General features: G+C 41.1%; 1 protein-coding gene across 3 annotated transcripts; it reads right to left on the bottom strand.

The window, feature by feature from the left end:
• Window positions 1-2,980: 2,980 nt before the first annotated feature.
• Window positions 2,981-22,213, bottom strand: qki2 (QKI, KH domain containing, RNA binding 2). Of its 3 annotated transcripts, XM_079372157.1 has the most exons (9): window positions 21,595-22,213; window positions 16,101-16,249; window positions 14,868-14,984; window positions 11,107-11,250; window positions 9,563-9,650; window positions 9,066-9,350; window positions 7,078-7,101; window positions 6,349-6,423; window positions 2,981-4,374 (listed from the first exon to the last, which is right to left on the bottom strand). In XM_079372157.1, exons 1-9 carry the CDS (start codon window positions 21,734-21,736, stop codon window positions 4,352-4,354), a joined length of 1,047 nt encoding a protein of 348 aa, XP_079228283.1. In that variant the 5' UTR covers window positions 21,737-22,213; the 3' UTR covers window positions 2,981-4,351. The 3 variants fall into 3 exon arrangements, with proteins under 3 accessions (XP_079228283.1, XP_079228284.1, XP_079228285.1); XM_079372158.1 differs by lacking the exon at window positions 7,078-7,101; XM_079372159.1 differs by lacking the exons at window positions 2,981-4,374; window positions 7,078-7,101 and having other exon boundaries at window positions 5,093-7,077; window positions 21,595-22,212.

Raw genomic sequence — 22,213 nt, forward strand, 5'->3', positions numbered from 1 at the left:
TTGCAGTCAATGAAAAATCTCGTGAAAAAAAACTAGTAGTTCCTCGCATGTGACACATGGGGGCAGCAGAGAGTTGATAACTATGACAGAGCAGCTAAAAAAAAAGGTCAAACCAGTTGGTTCTATTACACCTAAATTCCTCGCCTAATTAGGCCTGATTTGGTTAACTGATTCAGCTACATATGTTCCAGTTCATGATACAAGTTTAGTTTGCATGATGTTGTTTTTTTAATTAATTTTGAGAAAAAACTGGATTAAATGACACCTGTTAGGCTTTTAAAATAATTATTTCCCATATTTCAAAGCTTCTTCTTACTTACCCATGATGCAACAGACAGGCAAGACCACACACATGCACACGTACATGCACATTTTCTCAGCCATCTGCTGCCGGTCAAAGGGACAGAGGCAGTGAAGGAATTTAGTGTGTTGAATTTCCCGAATAACAGAGCATCTTATTTGGATTCTGCCATTGTATGTGTGTATTCAGAAGGGGCCAAGTGGAGCGATGAAGTTTGCCATTGTCGCCCAGTGTGGGTGTTTTCAGACTCTCTGGCATGATCTGTGAGTTAGTGTTCTCTGTGTTACTGCCCAGTGTGCCCACTGTCTTTCCCACAATGCCCCATTCAGCTCTGGGCCTCTCTCTCTCCCTCTCTCTCTCTCTCTTTCTCAGGCTGATTTGCCACCTATTTTGTGCCGCTGGCTAATCATCATCATCATCATCATCATCAATACCATCATCGGGCTAAGAACCAAATTCTCACGTGTAGGATAAAAAAAAATATGCTGTGATGTCATCTTCCTCTTTTTTTCAGCCACTCTTCTCCTCCATTTCCTCTCTCTCTCTCTCTCTCTCTCTCTCTCTCCCTTTTATTCTTTCTTTCTTTCTTTCTGTCCCTCTGAGCTCCCAAACACAAAAGACAGAGAGGCCACGACAGGACCCCAGTGTATGCCGGTTGTCAAGGAGACAAGGAGACAGTGTTGGGTCTTTAAACTGCCTCAGAGGGGTGTGTGTGGAGTTAGGGGGGAGTTGGCCTTATTTACATGGGAAGAGAAGTGGACGAGAGAGAGAGAGAGAGAGAGAGAGAGAGAGAGAGAGACAGTTTGAAATACAACTTCTCTCTCTGCAGCTTATAGGACTCTGTTGTTATTCCGCTAAAATCATTCAGTCATCAAATATTTACAGAGGCAGGCGAAATCTGGAGCTGTTCATTATGTGGAGAATGCAGTGCATACATAGTAATGTAAATCAACCTGTCGTTTTATCCCACACACACCCATCCTGGTGCACACCCACACATACTCTGATTGTGAGGAGCTCAGGGCCCCAAAGTGTTGGCAATGCTGAGAGCTGACTGCAGAATACATTACCAGATGCTTTAAGAGTGTTTCATTCCACTGGAAGAACAAGGAGAGAAAAAAAATAAGCTTGACTGAAAACAGGAAAAACAGGCAGAAGAGTACACACCCATCCAAACATATGCATGCACCCCCACCCATGCATATCCAGTCTCTCTTTTTTTTTTTTTATTCTCCCCTCTTTGCTATCTCCACTCTGCTCCTTCCTGTCCAGCGGATTGTCTGCAGCGGTCACATTATGTTCTCTCTCTCTCTCTCTCTCTCTCTCTTTGTGTGTGTCTCTCTCTTTCTGTGTGATCGGGGGTCTGGGGTTGTGGCCGCAGATCAGGCTCAACTCCAAGCTTGAAGTTCAATATCAAGCTCTCAACTCCACAATGAAAGCAGGAAGGGCAGGGAGAGGACGGATGAGCCACCCACTGCTGCATTCACAACAACAAGAAACATGTGATTCTCCCCTCCTTTTGTGTGTGTCATTTTAAAGGGAATTTGTTTCATCGGTTTTAGTAAGTGCATCCTTGAGGAGAAATAAAGGAGGTTATATTAGAGCAAATGAAGCCACTGTGACACATGTAGCTTTGACTTTAGGGGTACTTCAGGGACAGACTGTTATCCCGTGCAATATTTACTCTGCAGATGTTTGAGGGCGAGCTTGCACAATCAATTTCCCTTTAATTCCCCGGCCGTAAAGTCCTCCAAAACCTGCACCCCCTCTGTTTTTTTTTCTTCTTTCTGTTATACATGTGCATGCCTTTGAGAAACCATGGTGAGCAGGGTGTGTTTTCTTCTCTCCTGTTACACACATCCATGTATGTAGAAAGAGAACAACACCGAGGAAAAAAAAAAAGGAGAAGTGGGAAAAACAATGTGGTGGCCTTTTCCCTGCATTTTGTCTGAAGTGTTTGCCGGGTTTTTTCCGCCCCTCTTTGGGTTTCTAAGGAGTGTTTGGTGATTAGTATGCAGAAAGGAAGCTGATTTGCATAAGTGAGAGCTACAGAGAAAAAGCAACAAAGTTTGGTTAGTTTTACAACTATGAGTTTAATAGTGTACAAAGAGTTATTCTTGCTCAGAGAACTTTTAAAAGGTTAAACGTTCATTGTTCAACACATCTTGATTTTTTTTTTGACACACTTTTTTTTTTTTAAAAGGAATCCAAAGCTGAGACAGATAACATTAAAGAGGTTAATAATCACAGAAGTGGTAACAGTTAGTAACCTACACTTGGCACTGAAGAGTAGATTAATGTTGTACTACACTGTTAATTGTCACACTCAGAGTATATAAAAAGGCACAGAGGGCAAGCAATGCTGATTTCAGAGGGCTCAAGTTAATACAGAAAACTCCAGAATACCAGGACATGATTATTTCTGACACATGAATGATAGTTCAACTCATCAAATTATTCTCCATAATAAGGCATAATGTTCTTATCTGAAAAGGTCATTTAATGTTATTTTCATGTACAAAATAGAATATAAAAATACATCATAAACTTGTTACAGATGCTACGCTCCAAGATTTGTTTTCTTTTTTATTACGTCAAGGCATCGGTTGTTTTTTTTAATGTGTGTGTAAAACTGTACCCTCTGAAAAAGCGGATACACATGCAAAAAATATAGATATATTTGTGGACGACTTCATCTCCAACAACACAAACAAACAAACAAACAAAAGATAAAGTAAAACACTGTTCTCTTGAGGTATTTGAAACCTCACATAAACATCTCAAACTCGTAACCGCTGCTTTAATACTGCATTTCAATCCTAATTATTTTATGCACCAAAGTATGTAAAGAGGGAGGAGCTATGGATGATGATAATGAGGCTGTGAAACGCTTTCTGCCGCTTTAATTCATCCGTATTAAACCCAATGATAAACAGTAATTCGATGCTGTAGTAAGAGATTTAGGTGTGACATTGTTCGATTGTTCTCAATAAATAAAGGCACTGCTGTTCAAGCTTGTACAATACTGTAGTGTGAAAAAAAAGGGCAAAGGCATCGTTATGTAAGCCCGCTGCATTCAGACAGACGAAGTGCAACCTTGCCTGTGTGTGGGTTTGCATCTTCAGTGTGCTGACTTGGCATTTATCCCATAAAAGTGTGGGGATTCTTTTCTTAATATTAAAACACTCTCAAAGGATACTTTGGCATTTCAGGTTACAGGTTTGGCATATTTCCTCACGGAGTGCCTCTTGCTTTACAGTGAATGAAAGGTTCTCACGCTGGCATGATTACTGCTCACAACAATAGCGTTTTTTTTCGTCGTTCGAAGATGTCAAAGAAAAATGGAAATTACTCGGCTGGATCATGAAGAACGTGTCATTTTAAAACACAATTTGGTGTTACAATTTCAAGAAGTATGTTAATATATTAATATTTGAACACCAATTAAAACGGTTATAATGAATATAATGTTTGCGATCACATATTTTAAAGTATGTGGGAGGTGCCCAGTGAGGAAAAATGCTTAAAAATCCCTGTTATATCTCATTAAGTTTAGGATTTAAGGAGGGTTTGTGTGCTGTGGAAGTAACAGTTACCATCATTATATGAATAGCATTAATAGAGTCATCATTATTGCATCATGGACTGAGGGCAGGGCAGCTCAGGAAGACAGTTTGGCACAGTCCGTGATGGTTTAAGCCCTTCACCAGTGTGGAGTCCATCTCCAGTAACATTAAGTGGTAATAAACGGCGTGTACAGGAGACCAAATGGTTTAAAAACATTCTCAGACTGGCTTTGAACTTTTAAAAGGAAGGCACGCTTGGTAGAGTTAAGGTTAGGACTCAGTAGTGGGCGGGGTCCTGAGGTTTATTCCCATGATCGCTGTCGTCTGGTTGGCTGGTTAGACAGAAGCAGCCGGGGTTGTTCCCAATGTGCTGGTCTGGTTGGCTGAGCTGCGGGGAAGTGGCGGGGCCGTGGGCCAATGAGCACACCAGCGGGGCAGAGATGGGTGGGTCATCAGTGGGCGGAAAGGTCAGAAGGTCAAGGGGTCATGGGTTAGTTGCCGTGGCAGCTAGAGTTAGACAGACAGAGACGGACAGACGAGGAAAGGAAACAAAAAGGGCACATAAAAGGGGACATAAAAAGAAAAAAAGATAGAAGAGAGATTAGTGTCAGCTAGTGGCGTCAGGATGACAACAAGGCAGATCTACTGCAGTCGCACAGCGTGAGGGGCGCTACACCAGAGCTGCATAACACCTTCATGAGCCCTGCATGACCATTCAGAGTCTTACACCAACCACCGGGTGGTGACATAAGGAATGGCTGGTTAGCGATGCTCATAAGCGCTCATGAAGGTGTTTTGCAGAAAGAAGAAGCCCCTCCTGCTGTGTGACTGCTGCTATAGTGATACTACTCATGCTAGCTGGGCTACGACTAGCACAGACAGACAGTGAAACCATGGACAGAGAGGGAGACAGCATGGTTTCATGTGGGTGAGAGAGTGACCTTTATGTCCACAGAAAAGTGTCCGGGCCTCAGAGAGTCTTTCAACAACTGACAAGTAGAGCTTTTGTTTAGCAGCAGGGATACGATTTTTAAAAGATTAACAGTTGTGATTATTGATTATGGTTTGATTTTTTTAACTATGAAGGATTAGAAGAGCAACTAATGTCTACAGTAAGCAAAGAGACACCGTAAGAGACAGTGATGAGAGGTTAAGAGATGGTGATTTTAGAAGGACTTTAGAAACAATTTAACAATAGACAGACTAACTACAAGAATTTAGAGGCTTTGGTTTCCATTAGAGATTTTTTTTCAATAGTCATCTTTATTGCCTTTTAGTGTTTTTTGTCCATCGCGTACAACAAGAGCTCCACCGCTCACATACACACATATATTGTAGCTAGCTAGTCCATTTCTATTGCATAAAACAGTCATGAGGCCTGTGAATCGAGAAAGGTCACCTCATCTTAAATAGACAGAGCAAAAACAAAAAAACAAACAAACACTGCTTTTATTGCCACCTTTTTCTTCCATGGTGACTAAAACAGTAGTAGCTACACACCTTGAATAAAGTTTGAAGTTTTACATGGAGACACTTCATCTATAAAAAGCATATCGTAGAAACAAAAAAATAAAAATTTACAAACTAAAAAAAAAAACGACGAAAAAAAAAAACTACAAGTATTTCAAAGCGATCTTGTTCCATAAGCTTCATATAAGCACTTTAAAATCCCTATATACAAATTTATTTTGCAGCTAAATACATGGCAACAGCACCACTCTGGCTAGGAAATATATGAAAGATGTAAACAGCCCCAATGATAAAGTCCAGTGGGCGACTGATAAGACCACAAACAGTATTTCATACAAAAGAGCTTGTAACACAGACTTCAGTAGTTCTCACACGCTGTGTTTTTAGTAGTAGAGACCAACGATCATGTTGAATTGAATGACCTCCAGAAAAAGACAATCACTGTTACTTTAAATGTCATATAGTCATTGGGCACAACACAGGATTTAATTAATAATAATAAAAAATAACATTTGTGTAATTCTAGTGGAATGAAGTTGGGTATAAATAAAAAATTCCCACAGATATTTGTAGGGTCAAAAGTAGTATTGAAGAGCTAATCAACAAACAACAACAACAAAAAACGGTTCTGAGAGAGGAAGGACTCAAAACCAGAGTCACAAGGACCAAGTCACATGAACGGAGCGATCCACTCTAATTGAAAGGGTCCCGGCCTGCGAGCCGTCCGGCCTATCTAACAGGAAAGATAACCGCTGCAGCTGTCACCCTTCACATGGTTCCTCCCAATCTGCTCACTCATTTCACTTTTACTGCAACACCGTTTCACATTTTACACTGACGCTGCTTCATCGCCTGATACAGTTATTTTCTTTTTTTTTAAGGCATGCCGTATTACAGACACATGTAAACTGAGATTGGTCCATCGGTCTGCATGCACACACACTTACAAACACGCACACACACACACTCAAACGCACACATACACATAAAGTGGCTGGTGAGCTAACTAACCTCTGTCTGGGGTCACTACCCTTTGGTAAGGATGGATTCTCTTGTCGTGGCGTCGTACCTTAGTGGTCATGGCACCTGCTTACAGCCATTGACGTTCGCCAAAACAGAACACAAAAGGTTACTCATCAGAAAGACATCAAACAGTCCACCCATGGCACCAACATCAGTGAAACCAGGAATTTAAAAAATAAGTTCAAGGCTGAGGGTGAAAATAAGTCAAAACTTCCAAGAGACAGATTTGTGTTGTTGTTTTGTGGTCTTCTGTTCTCTCAAGAAAATATTAATCCAAACCACTAATTTCTCACTAAGCGTCCCTAGTAGATTCAATATCAGCTGTAAGCGAAGTCACTCTATAGCTCTGATTAAAAGAAGCTTGAACATATATTAAATCACAAACAGCGGCGCTAACACATCTACGGGTTCACTAAAAAAACTGTTAAAATTACAAGCAGAAGCTACACTATTATAAAAAAGTTAAATAGCTGTCACACCACAATGCTAGTCTGCTAATACAAAGAGGAAATTAACAGGAGTGGACACTTGACTACAGAACGACTGTCGAGGAATCTGTCATCCTAAAGTATAAGCAAACTTTGAGTGTTTGCCCTGCGGGACAAGTATGTATAGGGGGGGTAAGAATGAAAGGAGGAGGGGGGGTCTCTGCAATCCAGTCCGTGTGTGCGCTAAGAAAGGTTGCTATCGCTTAGCCTTTGGTTGGGAAAGCCATACCTGCAAAAACACAGGAAGAGGGGACTGTTAGCCCAGCAATGAGCATCAGCGTTCAAATGCATTATGTAGAGGATGTATTACAAGAGCTGGATACGGCTGCCAATCTGTACCTGTGACCAACTGTGGTTTGAGTTCTGTCATCTCATTGGACCTTTAAATCCATTTAAATGGGATTTTAAGAAATAATCTCTGTAGTTTTATATGATTGATAAAAGCCTCTTTTATAACTACTCTCAGAGGAGGCCAAGTTAGAACCTTTAGAGCCAATGTGGAGGTGAAAAAAAAACTGCAGTTCCTCAAGTGTCCACTTGAGGCTGGCTGCAAAAGTCCCTGAAGTCCCATTAACACTCATATTAAAGTGCTTTTTCTTCCCAGCAGAAATACAGCCAGATTAAAAAAAAGTGTTGGTAGGAATGGCTGAATCTTTGTTGATACACACTCCACATACTGAATCTTCTTTTAACTCATTTTTTTTGGATAATATTAAAACTAAGAGTCATGCATATTTATGGGCCTGGCTTTTCTGACAGCTTGGTGTGTTTTAGCTGTTGTTCAGGAGACTTAAAGCCAGTCTCAGCTCCCCCACTGTACTTTTTACTTTGTTTACCGAAAGTAATGCTTGGAAAGCATTTTTAATATGGTGTCATTTTTGGACCTCAAAAGTGCATTTCAGAAAGCAATGGACTATGTCCATGTTTTCGATGATGAACGATAAAACTTCTCATTTTAACCACTTCTGGTTCTTACTGTCTAATGATTGAAGCAGAAATAATAGTCAATAAAGAAATAACCATTACTGACACATCAAGGTGAAATCAATTAATAAAACTAAAGAATAAAAGTGCCAAAATTGATGCCATTTTAGCCTGATAAGCTAACAGTTAGCAATCAATTTTGGCTATCAAATGGACTTGTCTGGTTCAGTATATAAACTGTAAAGTTCATTGAAGCCACGTCTGTGCCCTCAAACAGAGCGTATGATTTCATACAAGGACACAAATTCCCTTTGGATGGTGCAAATTAGTTTAATTAGGGATGGATGCAGGGATGGACCTGGTCCCCCTGAAATCTGATTGGCCATCCTAACGTCCTTTAAAACCGTTGGCTTATTGACTTATAAGAGGCGGGACTTGTGTGCAAAATCAACTATTTCGGCTACATGGGAGGCTGCGAGGGTCTTTCTAAGCATTTCGATGTTGCAGTAGTAGTAGTTTTCCCTCTTATATTACTGTCAACTGATATCTTAACAAATAATCTTCCTTTGTGCCCTCAAAGATCGAAGCTTAGAAAATGTCCATGTTGCCACTCTGTGTTACTTTTAAAGTCAATACATGTTTGTGAATTAATTTGTCCCATTTAAAATACTTAAATATTATTACTTCAGTGAGAGCCCCAGTTTAGCTACCCAATCTCTGCCACTGACTTAAATAATCTCCTTCAATGATACAAGGTAGGAGAGTAAAATCAGAGCGAAAGAAAGAGTGAACCTAAACGTCTGGGGATTCCTGAGCTCAGTCAAAGTCTTGTGTCGACATAAAACAACGCAGACAAAAACACACACGCGCTGCTGGTGTGTTGGTGACTTTAAGATAACATCTGCACAGTTGGAAAGATCTAAAATGACTGCACAAACAGTCACTGATTTCACTTTCAGTCCAAACACACCTTTATAGACAAAACCTTTGGCCCCAACCTTAAGAACAGTTTGACCATGAAGCTTTGAGATTTGTTGAGTATTTTTTTTGTTCACCTCAATGAAAAGTCTATTGGGGTTAAGATGACGGCGTGTGCGGACATAGCGGCCCGTCGTTCTCTAACAGATAGAAGCTTATTGGTTCACATTTAGTCCTACACTACAGCTGAGATTCTGAACTTTTTCTAAACCCTAATTGAGAGTTTATTTGCTGTCTATTGGAGTCAAGTATCCAGTTCTCATAATACATCCATTGACCATGTATGAAAGTGATAAACTTTTGATTTCTAAATACCTAATACTCCGGTTGAGTCAATGGGGTATTCCAATATAGAGGGCGTGAGTGTGTAGGGGTATTCGTAGGGCGTGTAGATGATCCCAGACTCGGGCCCTTGCTGCACAAGCGCTGGGTGGGGGTTTCCTCCTTGCATGAGGGCTGAGCTCTGGATCTGGCGAATCAGAGGCATGAGGGTCGGCGTGTTGACGGGTGCAGGGTTTCGCAGGGCTGGAGGCAGGACGGGCGTCGGGCCTGTGATGATCCGAGGCGCCTGAGGGGTTGCTAAAGGGAAGGCAGCAGTGGCTGCGGTGCGCACGAACATACAATAATGCAAGTATGTGCACACCCACACGCCATCACACACGTACAATAGACAGGGAAGAAGAAGAAGACAAACAGACCATTTAACAGCAGAAACAGAGGCATTGTTCATATATACAGTGGAGTCCTGTACACAGACCCCTCCTTTGTCACCCACCAACCCTCCTCCACATGCATTATGATGTCAGCCTTACGCGTCTTGACATTGGCGTCTCTGTAGGTCCCATTGAGAATGGCCAGTTCCATCAACTGCATTTTCTTCAGGTTGTCCTCCCCCTCAGCCTACAACGAGACACACACACACACAAGCAGAGAAACACAATCAGCTTATTTAGAGAATAAGGTCAACCATTCAACATTATTATTACAGTACACAGAAACAAATCACGATTTGATTTAAAGCTCCTGTGAGGAAGTTTCAGTTTGTGTCGACTTTGGCGCCACATGTGGACAAAGTGGTACCGCTCACCTTTTCGCTGATCTTGCACACGTTTAAGTATTTAGAAATATCAACATTTTTTCTTTTAATCATTAAAAAGCATCACTCTAAAAAGAGTTTCTGCAGGGAGCTATGAATTGCCTTTTCTGACACCAAACCCCCGCAGCAGTTTCAGTTATTGATAAAAACGAGATAGAAATAATCCGTCTTGCTGCTGATGGTCTTATTTTGCTTTAGTTTGTCATATGAAGGCATCAGTATTTATTTGAGTCTATTTCATATAAGCATGTTAATACAAAGCTTTAAATGTTTTCTAAAGGGAAGAGTCTGTAGTTGTGTACACACAGGATATATTCAGTGTCAAACACACCAGCCTCTTAGCTCCAGTTACAGCCTGGTGAAAAGCCCGACTGATTTACAGTCAGACAGCAAGGTCGACTGGGTTAAACAAACACCTATCATTAACTTTGCCCTCGACATGCACACACACACACACACACACACACTCATACACTCACAAACATGCATTAACAGGTGTTCAGCGTCTGATTGCTTCTAGTTTTTTCTCACATCTTTTTGCTTTTGGGGATGGCTGATACCGTGCTGTGATTGGAGCGGAAGTAGCATCTGATTGCTGCAATAGAAATCCCCCTGCTGGTCTTTTCAGACTGTTTCTATTGTTGCAAATAATGCAGAGAAAGAAAAGGAAGGAGATTTGAAAATATGTGCTTGTGTGATTGTGTGTGACGATTGAAAAGATTGTGTGTCCCTATATGAACACGTCTGCATGCGTTTCATCTTTTGTGGTCATGTTTGCGCATGGTTATGCGTGCATGTGTGTCCGTAGGGGGGGGGGACGTAGGTGGGCCGGAGAATGTGAGAAATGTTGAGGAGTGCAATCAAAATGTCCCCTTGTGTGGACAACAAAAAAAAGGAGAGAAAAAGGAATACTGTAGCCAGTAGTTTGGGAATGAAGTGAGTTGTGAACGAGTGAAAGGAGTGATGGAGTGGGGAGAACAAGTGAACAGACTCTCCATTCATTCCCTCAGCCTTTCAAACAACCCAGGGTTACCATGGAAACCCCTTTATGCATGTTCCCTAATTACCCTAACCCCTTACACATACTCTCTCACACACACACAAACACAAAAAAGACACAAACACACACTTTTTGGACTGACAATCCCCTTCCCCCTCCTATGCATACCAACACAGTGAACCCTCATCCAGTCACACACAGCTTTTCCATCAAGTCCAGTCCATAATATCTGACGCTGACAGGTTCGGACTCATACTCACAGCAGGCACCAGAAGTTTCTTGACCTCGTTGATGGCCCGCTGAAGCTTGATCTTGGCCCGGTTGTGTGTGTCCTCCACTGTGATCAGGACGTGGAGGTCCTCGCTGAGGTGCTCCCAGTTGGGCTTCCCTCGGTTCATCTCCTCCTGAAACACAAAAACACATTTTAAAGGGTCCGTTTGAATGCACCACACATGCTCGAGCAATCACTGCAAAGAGGGAACAGGATGTCTTCTTGTTTGGCTCACTTTTTTGGATTTGTCTCAAGCTGAACACACAAACACAAATCTCAAGGTTGGTCGATGCAGCTTCGTAAGTGTTAGCTAACTCGTGTTCCTCTTCAGTTGTTACACATATTGTGCTCAAATTCTTTCTGTAACATGTCCCCAAAGTTTTCCACTGACGTTATCTCATATCTCTCACTTCAACACAGCTTGAGCTGAAATGATTGTTCAATTGTTTGTATTCAGAAGTTCACAAAATGTATTAAAGTAGCATGTTTTGTTCAGCTTAACATCCTTTAATCAGGTCAAAATATCAGACAAATTAACTTCTGCTGGTTAAACTTGTTGTCTTATTTCAAGTTGACAATAAAAAAACAAATGCACAAAGTCTGGTTGAACTTAAACTGATTTCATTTGACTTAATCTGGATTCAGACAAAGAAAAGATGAGTTAGCTATTTTCTTCTGCTTTAGAGCATCGTAATATTCATATATTTTTTTAACAGATTCAACAAAATAAAGCAAAAGTATTTAGTTAAAAAATAAAGATTTTTGTAAAATTCTTTAAAGTTTTTACATCCCCCACCAGGGCTGTGAAACGCAGGGTAACGCCCTATGATACGGTCGATAGCCACATGAATGATAATATTACAAAGTAAATTATTACAAATGAAGTTTAAAGACAACCAGATTAGGATATATCACTATATCTGATGAACTCAAGACCAACAAAAATAATAAAATGAAAAGAATAAATGCAGGACTTGTGTATTTATCCACAATTTCAAATGTAGTGTCAGTTGAACTTCTTATCATGTTTCACTCTATTTTTTTAGGTTTTTTATGCCTTTAATTTGAGATATGACTGTAGATAAGAGTCTGAAATTAAAAAGAGAGAGAGTGAGGAATGACAGGAGCCACAAGTCGATTTGAACCCGGGCTTCCTACTTGGAGGACCATAGCCTCCGTACATTGGAAGCGTGCACTAACCACTAGGCTGCAGGTGCCCCTTTAATAACTTCCTTTCATTGCTGTTGTCTCCTTTATTTTGGAACTTAAGGCCGTTCACGTTACGCTCATACATGTTATAAGCACCACCAGGAGGACTCATGGAGAAGTGATGTCAATTTGACAGGGAAGTCTGAAATCTTTTGGAATCATTGATAAGATCATTGATAACTTTTATTACTCGAGTCAAAACTATGACCGATCCCAGTCCCCAAAGCGATCAATAAATCAAATGCTGTCACAGGGTGAAACAAAAAGGCTCTTTTGCTGTCGAAGCTCAAACCCACTTTTATACATCCTGAATGAAGTAATTGGATGGCAGACTTGACTGCAGACCAGCATATAAATTGTCTCGCCACATAAGAATAGCACAGGAAGGGTTAGGGTTAGTCATAAAATTGACACATGGCACTTATATCCCCAACTCTCTTGTGGACTCGTCCTGCACCTGTTTGTGTGCTTTGGGAGTGTTGCTTGTGGAATTTGGATGCGATCGTGATGTAGCAGACATCTGCATGTTTCTTTTAAAATGCCTACTCAATGGTAGCGCAAAGTCAGAAACATCAACAAGTACTTTTGATTTCCAAAACATTTAGGCAAGCAGTGGTCCAGCCAGTTCAGAACTTTACTGTCCTGGATAGTTGTTTTTCAATGCTTCCAGTATTGGTGCTAATCTTAGCTTAGCTTAGCCTAGCTAACCTCCTGCATGTAACTTCATTTTTCACCGACAGAGAGTGGTGAGCTACTCAGCTCTGTCTTGAATAAAACAAATATATGAATTTCCAAAATGATGCAGTGTTCCTCAGAGCAGCTAACACAGCTGTAGATTACATTTCAGGGCCCAAACTATCAGTTAATGAAATAGGCATCACAGATTGAGTTGTAATGAAAATAACAGTGAGTTTGAAGCCCCAGCTGAAGTTGACATTTTGAAGTCTTGTGTGCAGGGAGATTGTATCCTCTGGGAATGTTTTGTCAAGTGAGATGTATCATTTTGAAAAACACCAAAAGTCAACATCTTTCTCTCGTCTCCCCCTGTTGCCTCCCACTGTGTCTCTGTTTTGCTTCCTCTCTGTCTCTCTGTGTGTGTCTCTCTCTCTTTCTCTGAGGAGTGCGGGGTAGGGAATGTTCTGGTGAGAGAGGGTGGGCTGGAATGCTGGACTTGCTCCACCTGCCGTTTGGAAAGCTTGGGCCGACTCCGTCCAACAGCAAACACCAGGGGAGAGGAAGAAAGAACAGATGGACCGAACACCAGGAGAGAAAAACTGAGCACCGAAAACTTGTTTTTTAAGAGATACATGTAGATAGATAGATGGACTTTTGAACATTGCGGCCGCTTTTTTAATTTTTTTTAATCTCAGATAACAAAGCTCAAAATATTCAATGATTCCTGGTCTCAACTGCAGTTTTTGAAAGTTACATTTTTAATGACTGACTAGATATTTGGCAAAGGCATTAGAGAGCTCTAAATGCCAAACTTTATACTCTTTACTTCTGGCAGAAAGTGTGATGAGAAGACGGATACCTCGTCTTTTACATCTGAAGTGAATGAGGCCACAGATAGAGACCCGTTAGCTTAGCATAAAGACTGAAGGAAGAAACGGCTAGCTTAGCTTGTCTAAATGTAATGAAATGTTCCTAGCAGCTCCTCTTAAACTCACAAGTTGTAGAGATTTACACCAGGGGTGTGTCCACACTTATTTGGACAGGGGTGGCCAAGCTGGGGCACCGCCTTCTTCAAGAGAGAGGACACAAACGAATTGCAATCTCCTTACCTTTTCTATCTCCACTAGTCCTATCTACTTTGATTTTTAACTACCTAAAGGATTTTATTTTCCTGCGTTAGTTGTCGCCCTTAAAGTCAAACAACAGTGGCAACATTGAAATCTTGGCTTTTCGCCAACTGCCACAACTTTAATAACTTAAAGATGTGCAAAAATGAGACAGCGTACAGGAGTTTACTGTAATTCTCCATTGACTCATTCCTCCTGTACACACCTGTCTTCATAATATGACACATCGTCGGTGGCCTGGTGGTTCTGTTGCACCCCTTGTGCAGAAGTTATTGTCCTCATCACAGCAGCATTCGGTTCGTATCCCTCTTAATACACTTCTTATTGCATTTGTTCATATCCTTTGGAAATATGGCAGTGCAAAACTATCAAGTTTTACAGAGGTTATATGGGAACTTTTTCTTGGTCGGTGAAAACTTGGAAAGAGCTAGGCTAGCTGTTTCCCCCTCATTTCGAGTCTTTATGCTAAGCTAGGATAAATGCCTAAGCTTAATATTCAGTTTTCAGATATGAGAGTGGCATTGATCTTCTCATCTAACTTTCACCAAAAAAGCAAACAGGCGCATTTTAAAAATCTTCTAACAGTTTCTCCAATAAATCCGACCTAGCGTGCAAAAAAAATAAATCCCTCTGGTCTCCTCCAGAGCCGTACAAATGAAAAGGACTTAAACAGAAAATGAAAGAGACTTTAAAGAATATATACTGTGTGTGTTTTCTGTGTGCGTACGAGTGTGTATACCTTCTTCTTGTCTCTCATGGAGCCCTTTCCTCGCACCATAATCTTGCAGCCTGTCTCTGCCTCCAGTTGTTTGGCTGTCAGCCCACGTGGGCCCAGGATCCTCCCTACGAAGTTGAACTACACAAAAGAGCAAAAACAAACCAAACAGATAATGAATACGACTTCATTTTGACATCACAGACACAAACTGTTTTTTTTTTTTTTACAATGTGTGTGTTCGGCATATGCATGTGGGAGTGTGCCTTTTGCAGTGTGTGATGTGTTTGTGTTGCTAACAGGGACAAAAATAGCTCATTATAGGGGTGCTGGCTGGTGCTGGTGCATGGCAGGACAGGACAGTGCCGTTCGCTTAACCTTATCTGTCACTAAGACTGAGTGATTAACTAGACAGCTGCCCCTCTGTATGCGTGTCTGTATGCGTGTCTGTGTGTGTGTGAGTGTGTTTCTCTGCAAGTATCCCTCTGTCTCATTCTGCTTTGCAACATTTGTCCAGCCTTTCTCTACTTTTAACCTAATGTCCACTTCAGCAAGAGTTGCAACACACTCGCTCCAGCCTTTCGCAAACACACACACTGACAGATCAAGATAGAGGAACTGCTCTCTAAATTTAACCTTGATCTCAACCATTTTCCAGCACTGGCCCGTCTGCCTGTGTGTCCTGTTAGTCCTCTGTCATGTGAGTGAGGACAGCCAGTCATTGTATTCACTGATTGGCGAGCTGATGCACGGCAAAAAAAATCACGTGAGCCACTCAATCTGGATCAACGAAACTCATATTGAAGTACTTAACTGTACTTGGCGGGAGCAGGGATGTGCTCGATGGTTAAGTCTTTTCACTGAAGTGCATTTATCCATAATATTTGGGGTAAAGACTTTAAGCTCTTATAAATATTTGTGGTGTAAACTAATGTCTGCGGTTGTGTCCTAATGATGGAGTTTAGATAAGCCTTATTTGAAAAACAAAACCTGTAAATAATTAATTTTTATCTTATTGGAAACACTGACCAGGGTTCATTATTGATCTATTTTCAGTCTGGATTACATCAGTGGGTGTGAGCAGAGATGATCTCACAATGAAATCAGTTTTGGGAAAAAATATAAAGCAAGGAAATTCCTGTGATAAAAAGCCCTTGCTGACTTTCTGGCAGCCTCAGAGGAGATAAAATGACAACAGTGTAAAGTAAACAGTCTCCTCTTTGAAAAAGGTCAAAGATCAGGGACTTGGCCACTCACGTCTGGGTACTCTTTGACCGGCACGTAGAGCTTCTCCTGCAGCTGAGCCACAGGGCCAATAGCTTCGGGAAGCTCCTCCATGTCCCGCCCGTTGAACATGCCGCCGTTCACTGTGTCGTTGTACATGTCTTTGCGTACCCGGCCAATCTCTGTGAAACACATAGACAGAAAACACACAGAGAAAGACCGACAGACAGAAAGAGAGAGAGAAAAGGATATTAGTGAAATGAACATCCAGGAAAAACCTCAACGAGGGTCAACAAGTGTCATGTTCCTTCAGACCGTGCGTTTATTAGGGTGATGACTCACTGTCACAGAATTACAGGAGGCTCTGAATGTGACAGCCGAGAGTTAGACAATCAGACAGACGGGCGGGGAGGCAGCGAGACAGTCACAAACATTCTGCACCACAATGTAGAATCTAACCACTGAATGCTTTGCAATCAGGGCTCCTCCAGTAGATAGATAGAAAGGTAGATAGATAGATTACTTTCACATTAAACTTTTAAAAGAAAAGAAAACAAGAGTAGAAAGGTACAGATAGAATCCCAAGGTGAATTTGTACATTCATACATACAGATGTAAGAATGAGTGTAGACTAGAAACACATGTAGAGTGAAATAAGTGCAGAGGATAATGAATGCAGTTTAGTGTCTGATAGACGCAGGTAAGAAAGACCTCCTGTATTTAAAATGATATTCAAGGTAATTTCACTCTTTTCTTCTTCTTCTTTCTCAAGCTGTGTTTGACACGCACACACACAGACACACATTAACTCCCACCCTTTCACAAAAAATCTAAATAAACACACGTTATTTGGGGTCTATGTGACATACCCTCCACACCTGTGTTTATATAGTTTTTTCAGCAGGTCACTTATTTAACAAAACACCTTCCTAGAAGGTAATGTGTTTGCTCTGAACGATCATTTTTGGATACTCATTGAACTTTTTCTCAAATAAAACATCGATCTTCTGGTCCACATAGTGCACCAAAAGTTATTTTAAAATGTTAGATCATGTCTTTGTCCAACTAAAACTCAAAGACCTCAAACTTTTCAGGTGAAAATAAATTACGAGCATAAAATTCTCACTGGAGTCATTTCTGTTTCTACTTCAACGATTTCGTTGTCAACTGTTATAATTAACAAATTTGTTTGTGTAATTTACAGTCTTTGATTCCAAATGGTTCAATGTGAATATTTTGCATTTTCATTTCTTTCTATGACCTATCTGACTTGACCTAATACCAATATACCAATACCAATACAATAGTTGCGATAAAAACAAGACATGAGATGATGTCATCTCTAGGGGAAAGTCATTATCACTCACTTTAAGTTTTTTTTATATTTTCTGTTGATCTAAAAGAGAAAAAAACAATCTATTGATTAAGTAAATATCATATATAATATAGCTCATAGCAGCTTCTTATCCGAGGACTGTTTCCTTTTTATGAATCGAACAAGTCTGTAAAGGGCAAACAAATAAACTATTTAATTCATATGACCTCAATAATGTTTTGGTTGAGCTATCAGCAAAACAGTCAAAAGTATGAGCTAAGAAAATCTCCCAATGGGGACTTTTTTGATCAATAAAAAGTACCAAATATTCTGGCTCATGTTGGGTGCAGAAACACCATCATAAAAGAGACTGTTTGTCTGCTTGTTGAGTGTTGTCTCAATGACGATGTTAGCCTCTGATGCCTTTGTAATGACACGCTAGCACAATAATAACTGACTACTGCACCACACAAATACATACGCAGCACATACACACACAGACCCCCCCCTTCCCCTCCCTACTTGTACGCACTCACTCACTCAGACAGACACACACAGCAGAATAAGTGCCTTGAGGCACAAATATCATCTGACCTAAGCAGGCTGACAGGCATGTCTCCCTGCGCTGAGAGTGATAAGTCTGACCGTAATAACTACAGCAGGACGCTATAATTACAGCCACAACCACGGTGACAATGATGATCCTGTAACAACCCATTTGGACCTGTTACACACCAAAAGGGACTATTAAAAACACACACACATACACAAACAAACTCTGCACAGACACGCAGGGCTTTGGTCACCGTTCAGTGGAGACAGGGAGCGAGTTGCTGGAGGAAAATGAGAAGTGAAAGAAGAACAAGAGAGCTGAACGACCCGGGTGAAAGATAAAGAGAGCGGGTTGTATCAGGACTTATCTTCACACTTTAACCTGTCATTGGTTTATTTATAGTCGGGACTTGACGCCAGTGTTTCCAAAAAAGCCACAAACATACAACCTGACAATAAGTGTGACTGGCAGGGCTTCTTGTTACCCTGAACAAACTTTTTGGTCCTCTGTCGCTGTTCACATAACTCAGGCAGAAGATACAGCCAGCCTGGAAATGGGCACGGTACAATGCCTTTCATTCTAGCCGGGGGTGTCACTTTATCATGTGTCAGGGATGAGTGCGCTCAGCTGTCAAGTCTTTAACATTAACACAGCGAGAGACGTTAAGTTGACCTATTTGTCAGGCTCTAGAGGTCGTCCGTTGTACGGACAACCTTGCTGCGTCATGAGACTTGTCACAATGTCAGGACCGTGGTGATCATGATGTGCAACAACAATAGCAACAACAACAACAGGCCTCGGGAGCAAGTAGCTACTATTAGAGAAAAGAGTTGGGGAGAAAAGTCAATAGAGCATAGAATCATGATATTTTGTGTTGCAATATTATATCCACACACCTAAGCAAAGAAAACCTAAAGTTTTTTTGTTCCCATATTGATACCAGTATACTTTACAAGTACAGATACTGATACCATTTAGTAATGGCATATGAGGAAGCCAAAAATAAGATATCAGGTATTCTGGTCAACATATCAAGCTAACGTACAAATAATAATAATATAAACAAGACTGCAGGTTCAGAGAGTGTAGCATTAATCAAAGCTAGCAAAAAGTTATTAATCAATGTTTAATCACACAAGTGTTAAAGGGGGGATTGGTGTCAGCAAACATATCTGTCCAGGTATCCAATAAATATCGGGAAGTAAAAATGCCTTCCAGACCTTTCTAGATTACTGTAGATTTATTGAGCCTATACATTGACATCACGTATCAACCTTTAAACACAGGCCTTTAAGGCTAATACAACAAATACATATTGAACTGTTTAAATTATGTTTATGCCATTGCTATGGAGTCCACTAGACTGTGCTGAGCTTTGTTCAGCTGAGGTCAGCAGGGAGAAGTTGAAAGTCTGTTGAATACTTGATGGTATAAAGAAATGGATGTAGCTCCTGTGAAGTCACCCATGGGTGTGTTGACATACCGCTACTTCAGTGTTGGTGTTCTGGAGCCAAAGTTACCATATTTGAATGGGATGGTGGTGCTGAAAGGAGTGATGGGTTGAAGAAGGCCAAGTTATCAAAGTTAAACATTCTGAGGCTAATTCTTTAGCTGGCTAATACGCTAGTTACCAGAGTAAGATTGTGAAACTGTCCTGAGTTGTGATTTATGAGGCTAAAGAAGCTAATAGCTTCGAGAGAGTAGAGGAATTACAACTTGCTAGCTGAAATCTCCAGTATAAGAGAGCGGCTAGTGAAAGAATCTAACTCTTTGCAGGGAAAGCCAAAAACAATTCTGACACCTGGCTGTGTAGCAGACAGCTAGCCGCATCCAACTGCTACTCAAAGGCACCAGAGTCCTATTTTTAAAGGCAGAGAGTCATATAAATAGGTGAGTTATATAAAACCCAAACTCTAAAAGGGGCTTTAGAGGTGTTATGAATAAAAATAGAAAATCATTGTTTTCTATCAGGTTGTTACATGTCTATTTCTGTTGTAAAGTTGGGCATTTTAATATGGTGCATAATGGGGATAGGTTCACTTTTGGAGTCAGCCTCAAGTGGCCACTTGAGGAACTGCAGATTGTGGCGCTTTCTTGGCTTCATTTCTCGACCCGTGTGGAGGCCACTGGGTCAAAACAAAGATGATGGGGTTTATTTAAAATTTGCAATTTAAAGGGAATCATTAAAACTTACAGGTGCTGAAGGGGCTGTGTAACTTTTTTGTAACAATGATGGAGTCCCTTCATCATGCCTGTCAGTCTGTCTGCTTACAGGCAGGCAGAAATAGCTTGGCCCCTGAAAGGCCAAGCTAATGGGCCCTCCGCTGATGTCATTTAGCAATATCAAAACATGTATGTTGGATCGGTAGCGTCAGCGCTAGCCTCCTGGCAAACATCTGCCTTCTCAGCTTGGCTCTGATCAGCTTTTGGAGCTGACTGAAAAAAGCTTGTCAACAAGTTATTGTTGGATTCATATAAGCCTCCTTTCTTTTCTGGCATCCTGACTTTTGTGCAGCTCCTGGCGAAGCAATACACAGTTAGACGTTACTGGCCAAACAGTTAAGGTTGAATTACATTAACATTGCAATGACAAAAAAAGGCTCAGGCTCTTACAATTTCAGGATAAAGGGATAATGTTATGACAAAACATGGTGTTTTATTGTTGTGTTAATAATTTGAGTATTTTGTTTGAAAATAATTATTGTTGCTTACATTCAAGATGGACAATTTAACCGAACTTTAATGCCCCAACATTTTGTTTCATGACTCAAGTATTGTGAGAACATTTTGTCATCAAGCAAGTTTTGAAATAATATCTTACCATGACCCAAGTGTTGTGTGGGAGTGCGACAATAACTTATCTTAAAAATATTGTCTTCATTTCGTATCATGACTCAAGTTTCGTGGTTATATCGTTTTGTCAGGTCTCTGATCACTCCCATCTCGATTTGAAAATTAGGGAAAAGGAAAGTCTTTTGACGCTTGTTGCTTTGCTCCAAATGCCCCTGGAGTTTTTCTTTTTTTTTTTCAAAAACATGTTGTTTAGCAGGTGAAGTGCATTGATTGATCTTACAGCCTGTCTTAAATCAAATATTTTACACTGTGACAAGCTGTCCCTCCTGCTCAGGGATGGGCTGCAGCATTCACATAAGCCTGCGCATTAGGTCACTGAGAAAGACTAACAACTGTCTGTTTGTTCCCATCACCAACTGCTCCAGTGTGTGTGTGTGTGTGTGTGTGTGTGTGTCCCTGTCAGTGTGTGTGTGTGTGTGTGTGTGTGTGTGTGTGTGTGTGTGTGTGTGTGTGTGACAGAGAGCTCATCTAATACATTCAACAAATTCAAAAAGTGTAGGACAACCAATAAACCAAGATTTTAAGCAATGTTTGACTCATTCATATTGGGAAACCCCCCCCCCCAAAGTTCTTAGATGAGATTTCATGATAAGTAATACAACAATATAAGTGTTTGAACATTAAACTCATGCATCTTCAGTACAGGATTAGTAATGTTTCCAAGGAGTCATGAGGAATTCCTGCATTAAACGATTTTTAGACAATGGGAGATAATTACTGTTCCTTCAGTGCCATCACATGAAGTGTGTTGGGTGATTAAAAAAAAACAGAAGATTTCATCAGTGGAGAAACAGAAGCCGGGTTACCTTCATCCAGCAGCCGCTCCAGATGCGTAAAGATGCCGCTGAAGTTGGGCAGGGAGCTCATCACCTTCCTGTCATTCATCAGCTGCATTAAATAGTCCGGGTTGGACTTGGGTCTCTCCTTCACCTCTGTCTCCCCGACCATGGCTTATGTTTCAACAATAAAAAAAAGTGACTATAGATAGCTTACTCGATCAACTTTTCGGGGGGGGAATGAAAAAAAGACACGCCCCGACAAGCGATGCGAGGACCCAGAGAGGATTCCACCGGCTGTGACCCGCTCACCACCTCACTTTTTCAGCTGATAAACTCAAATCTCAGCGCTGGAGAAATCGACTGTGCTTCGGGTCAACGTTTCGCGTGCGTGCCCTCTCCTCGTCCAATTGGGTCCCCCCTCTCTCCGACTGTCTCCAGAGTTTTAAAAAAGTTCCTTTTTAGGGGGGAGTTTGGCTCTGCTTGACACCTCACGCAACACTTTCACCGACACTTCTTCTTCGGTGTAAAAATCTCTCATGAACTCGTCTCCTCTGCCCCGGCTGCTCTGCTTGCTGTGTTGGTATTCTGCAGCGGGGATCGACTCCCTATCATATGATTACAGTATAGCAGCAGCACGAGTGGGCTG

Source organism: Symphodus melops (assembly GCF_947650265.1).
Source record: "Symphodus melops genome assembly, chromosome: 21".
Classification (NCBI taxonomy): Eukaryota; Metazoa; Chordata; class Actinopteri; order Labriformes; family Labridae; genus Symphodus; species Symphodus melops.

Excerpts from the sequence above, each read along its gene's own strand:
- qki2 (XM_079372157.1), bottom strand. The coding sequence starts at position 21,736 with ATGGTCGGGGAGACAGAGGTGAAGGAGAGACCCAAGTCCAACCCGGAC. Across the intron at positions 16,250-21,594 it reads GGAGCGGCTGCTGGATGAAG|AGATTGGCCGGGTACGCAAA; the intron begins GTAACCCGGCTT and ends TGTGTTTCACAG. Across the intron at positions 11,251-14,867 it reads CCATGAGAGACAAGAAGAAG|GAGGAGATGAACCGAGGGAA; the intron begins GTATACACACTC and ends TTTGTGTTTCAG.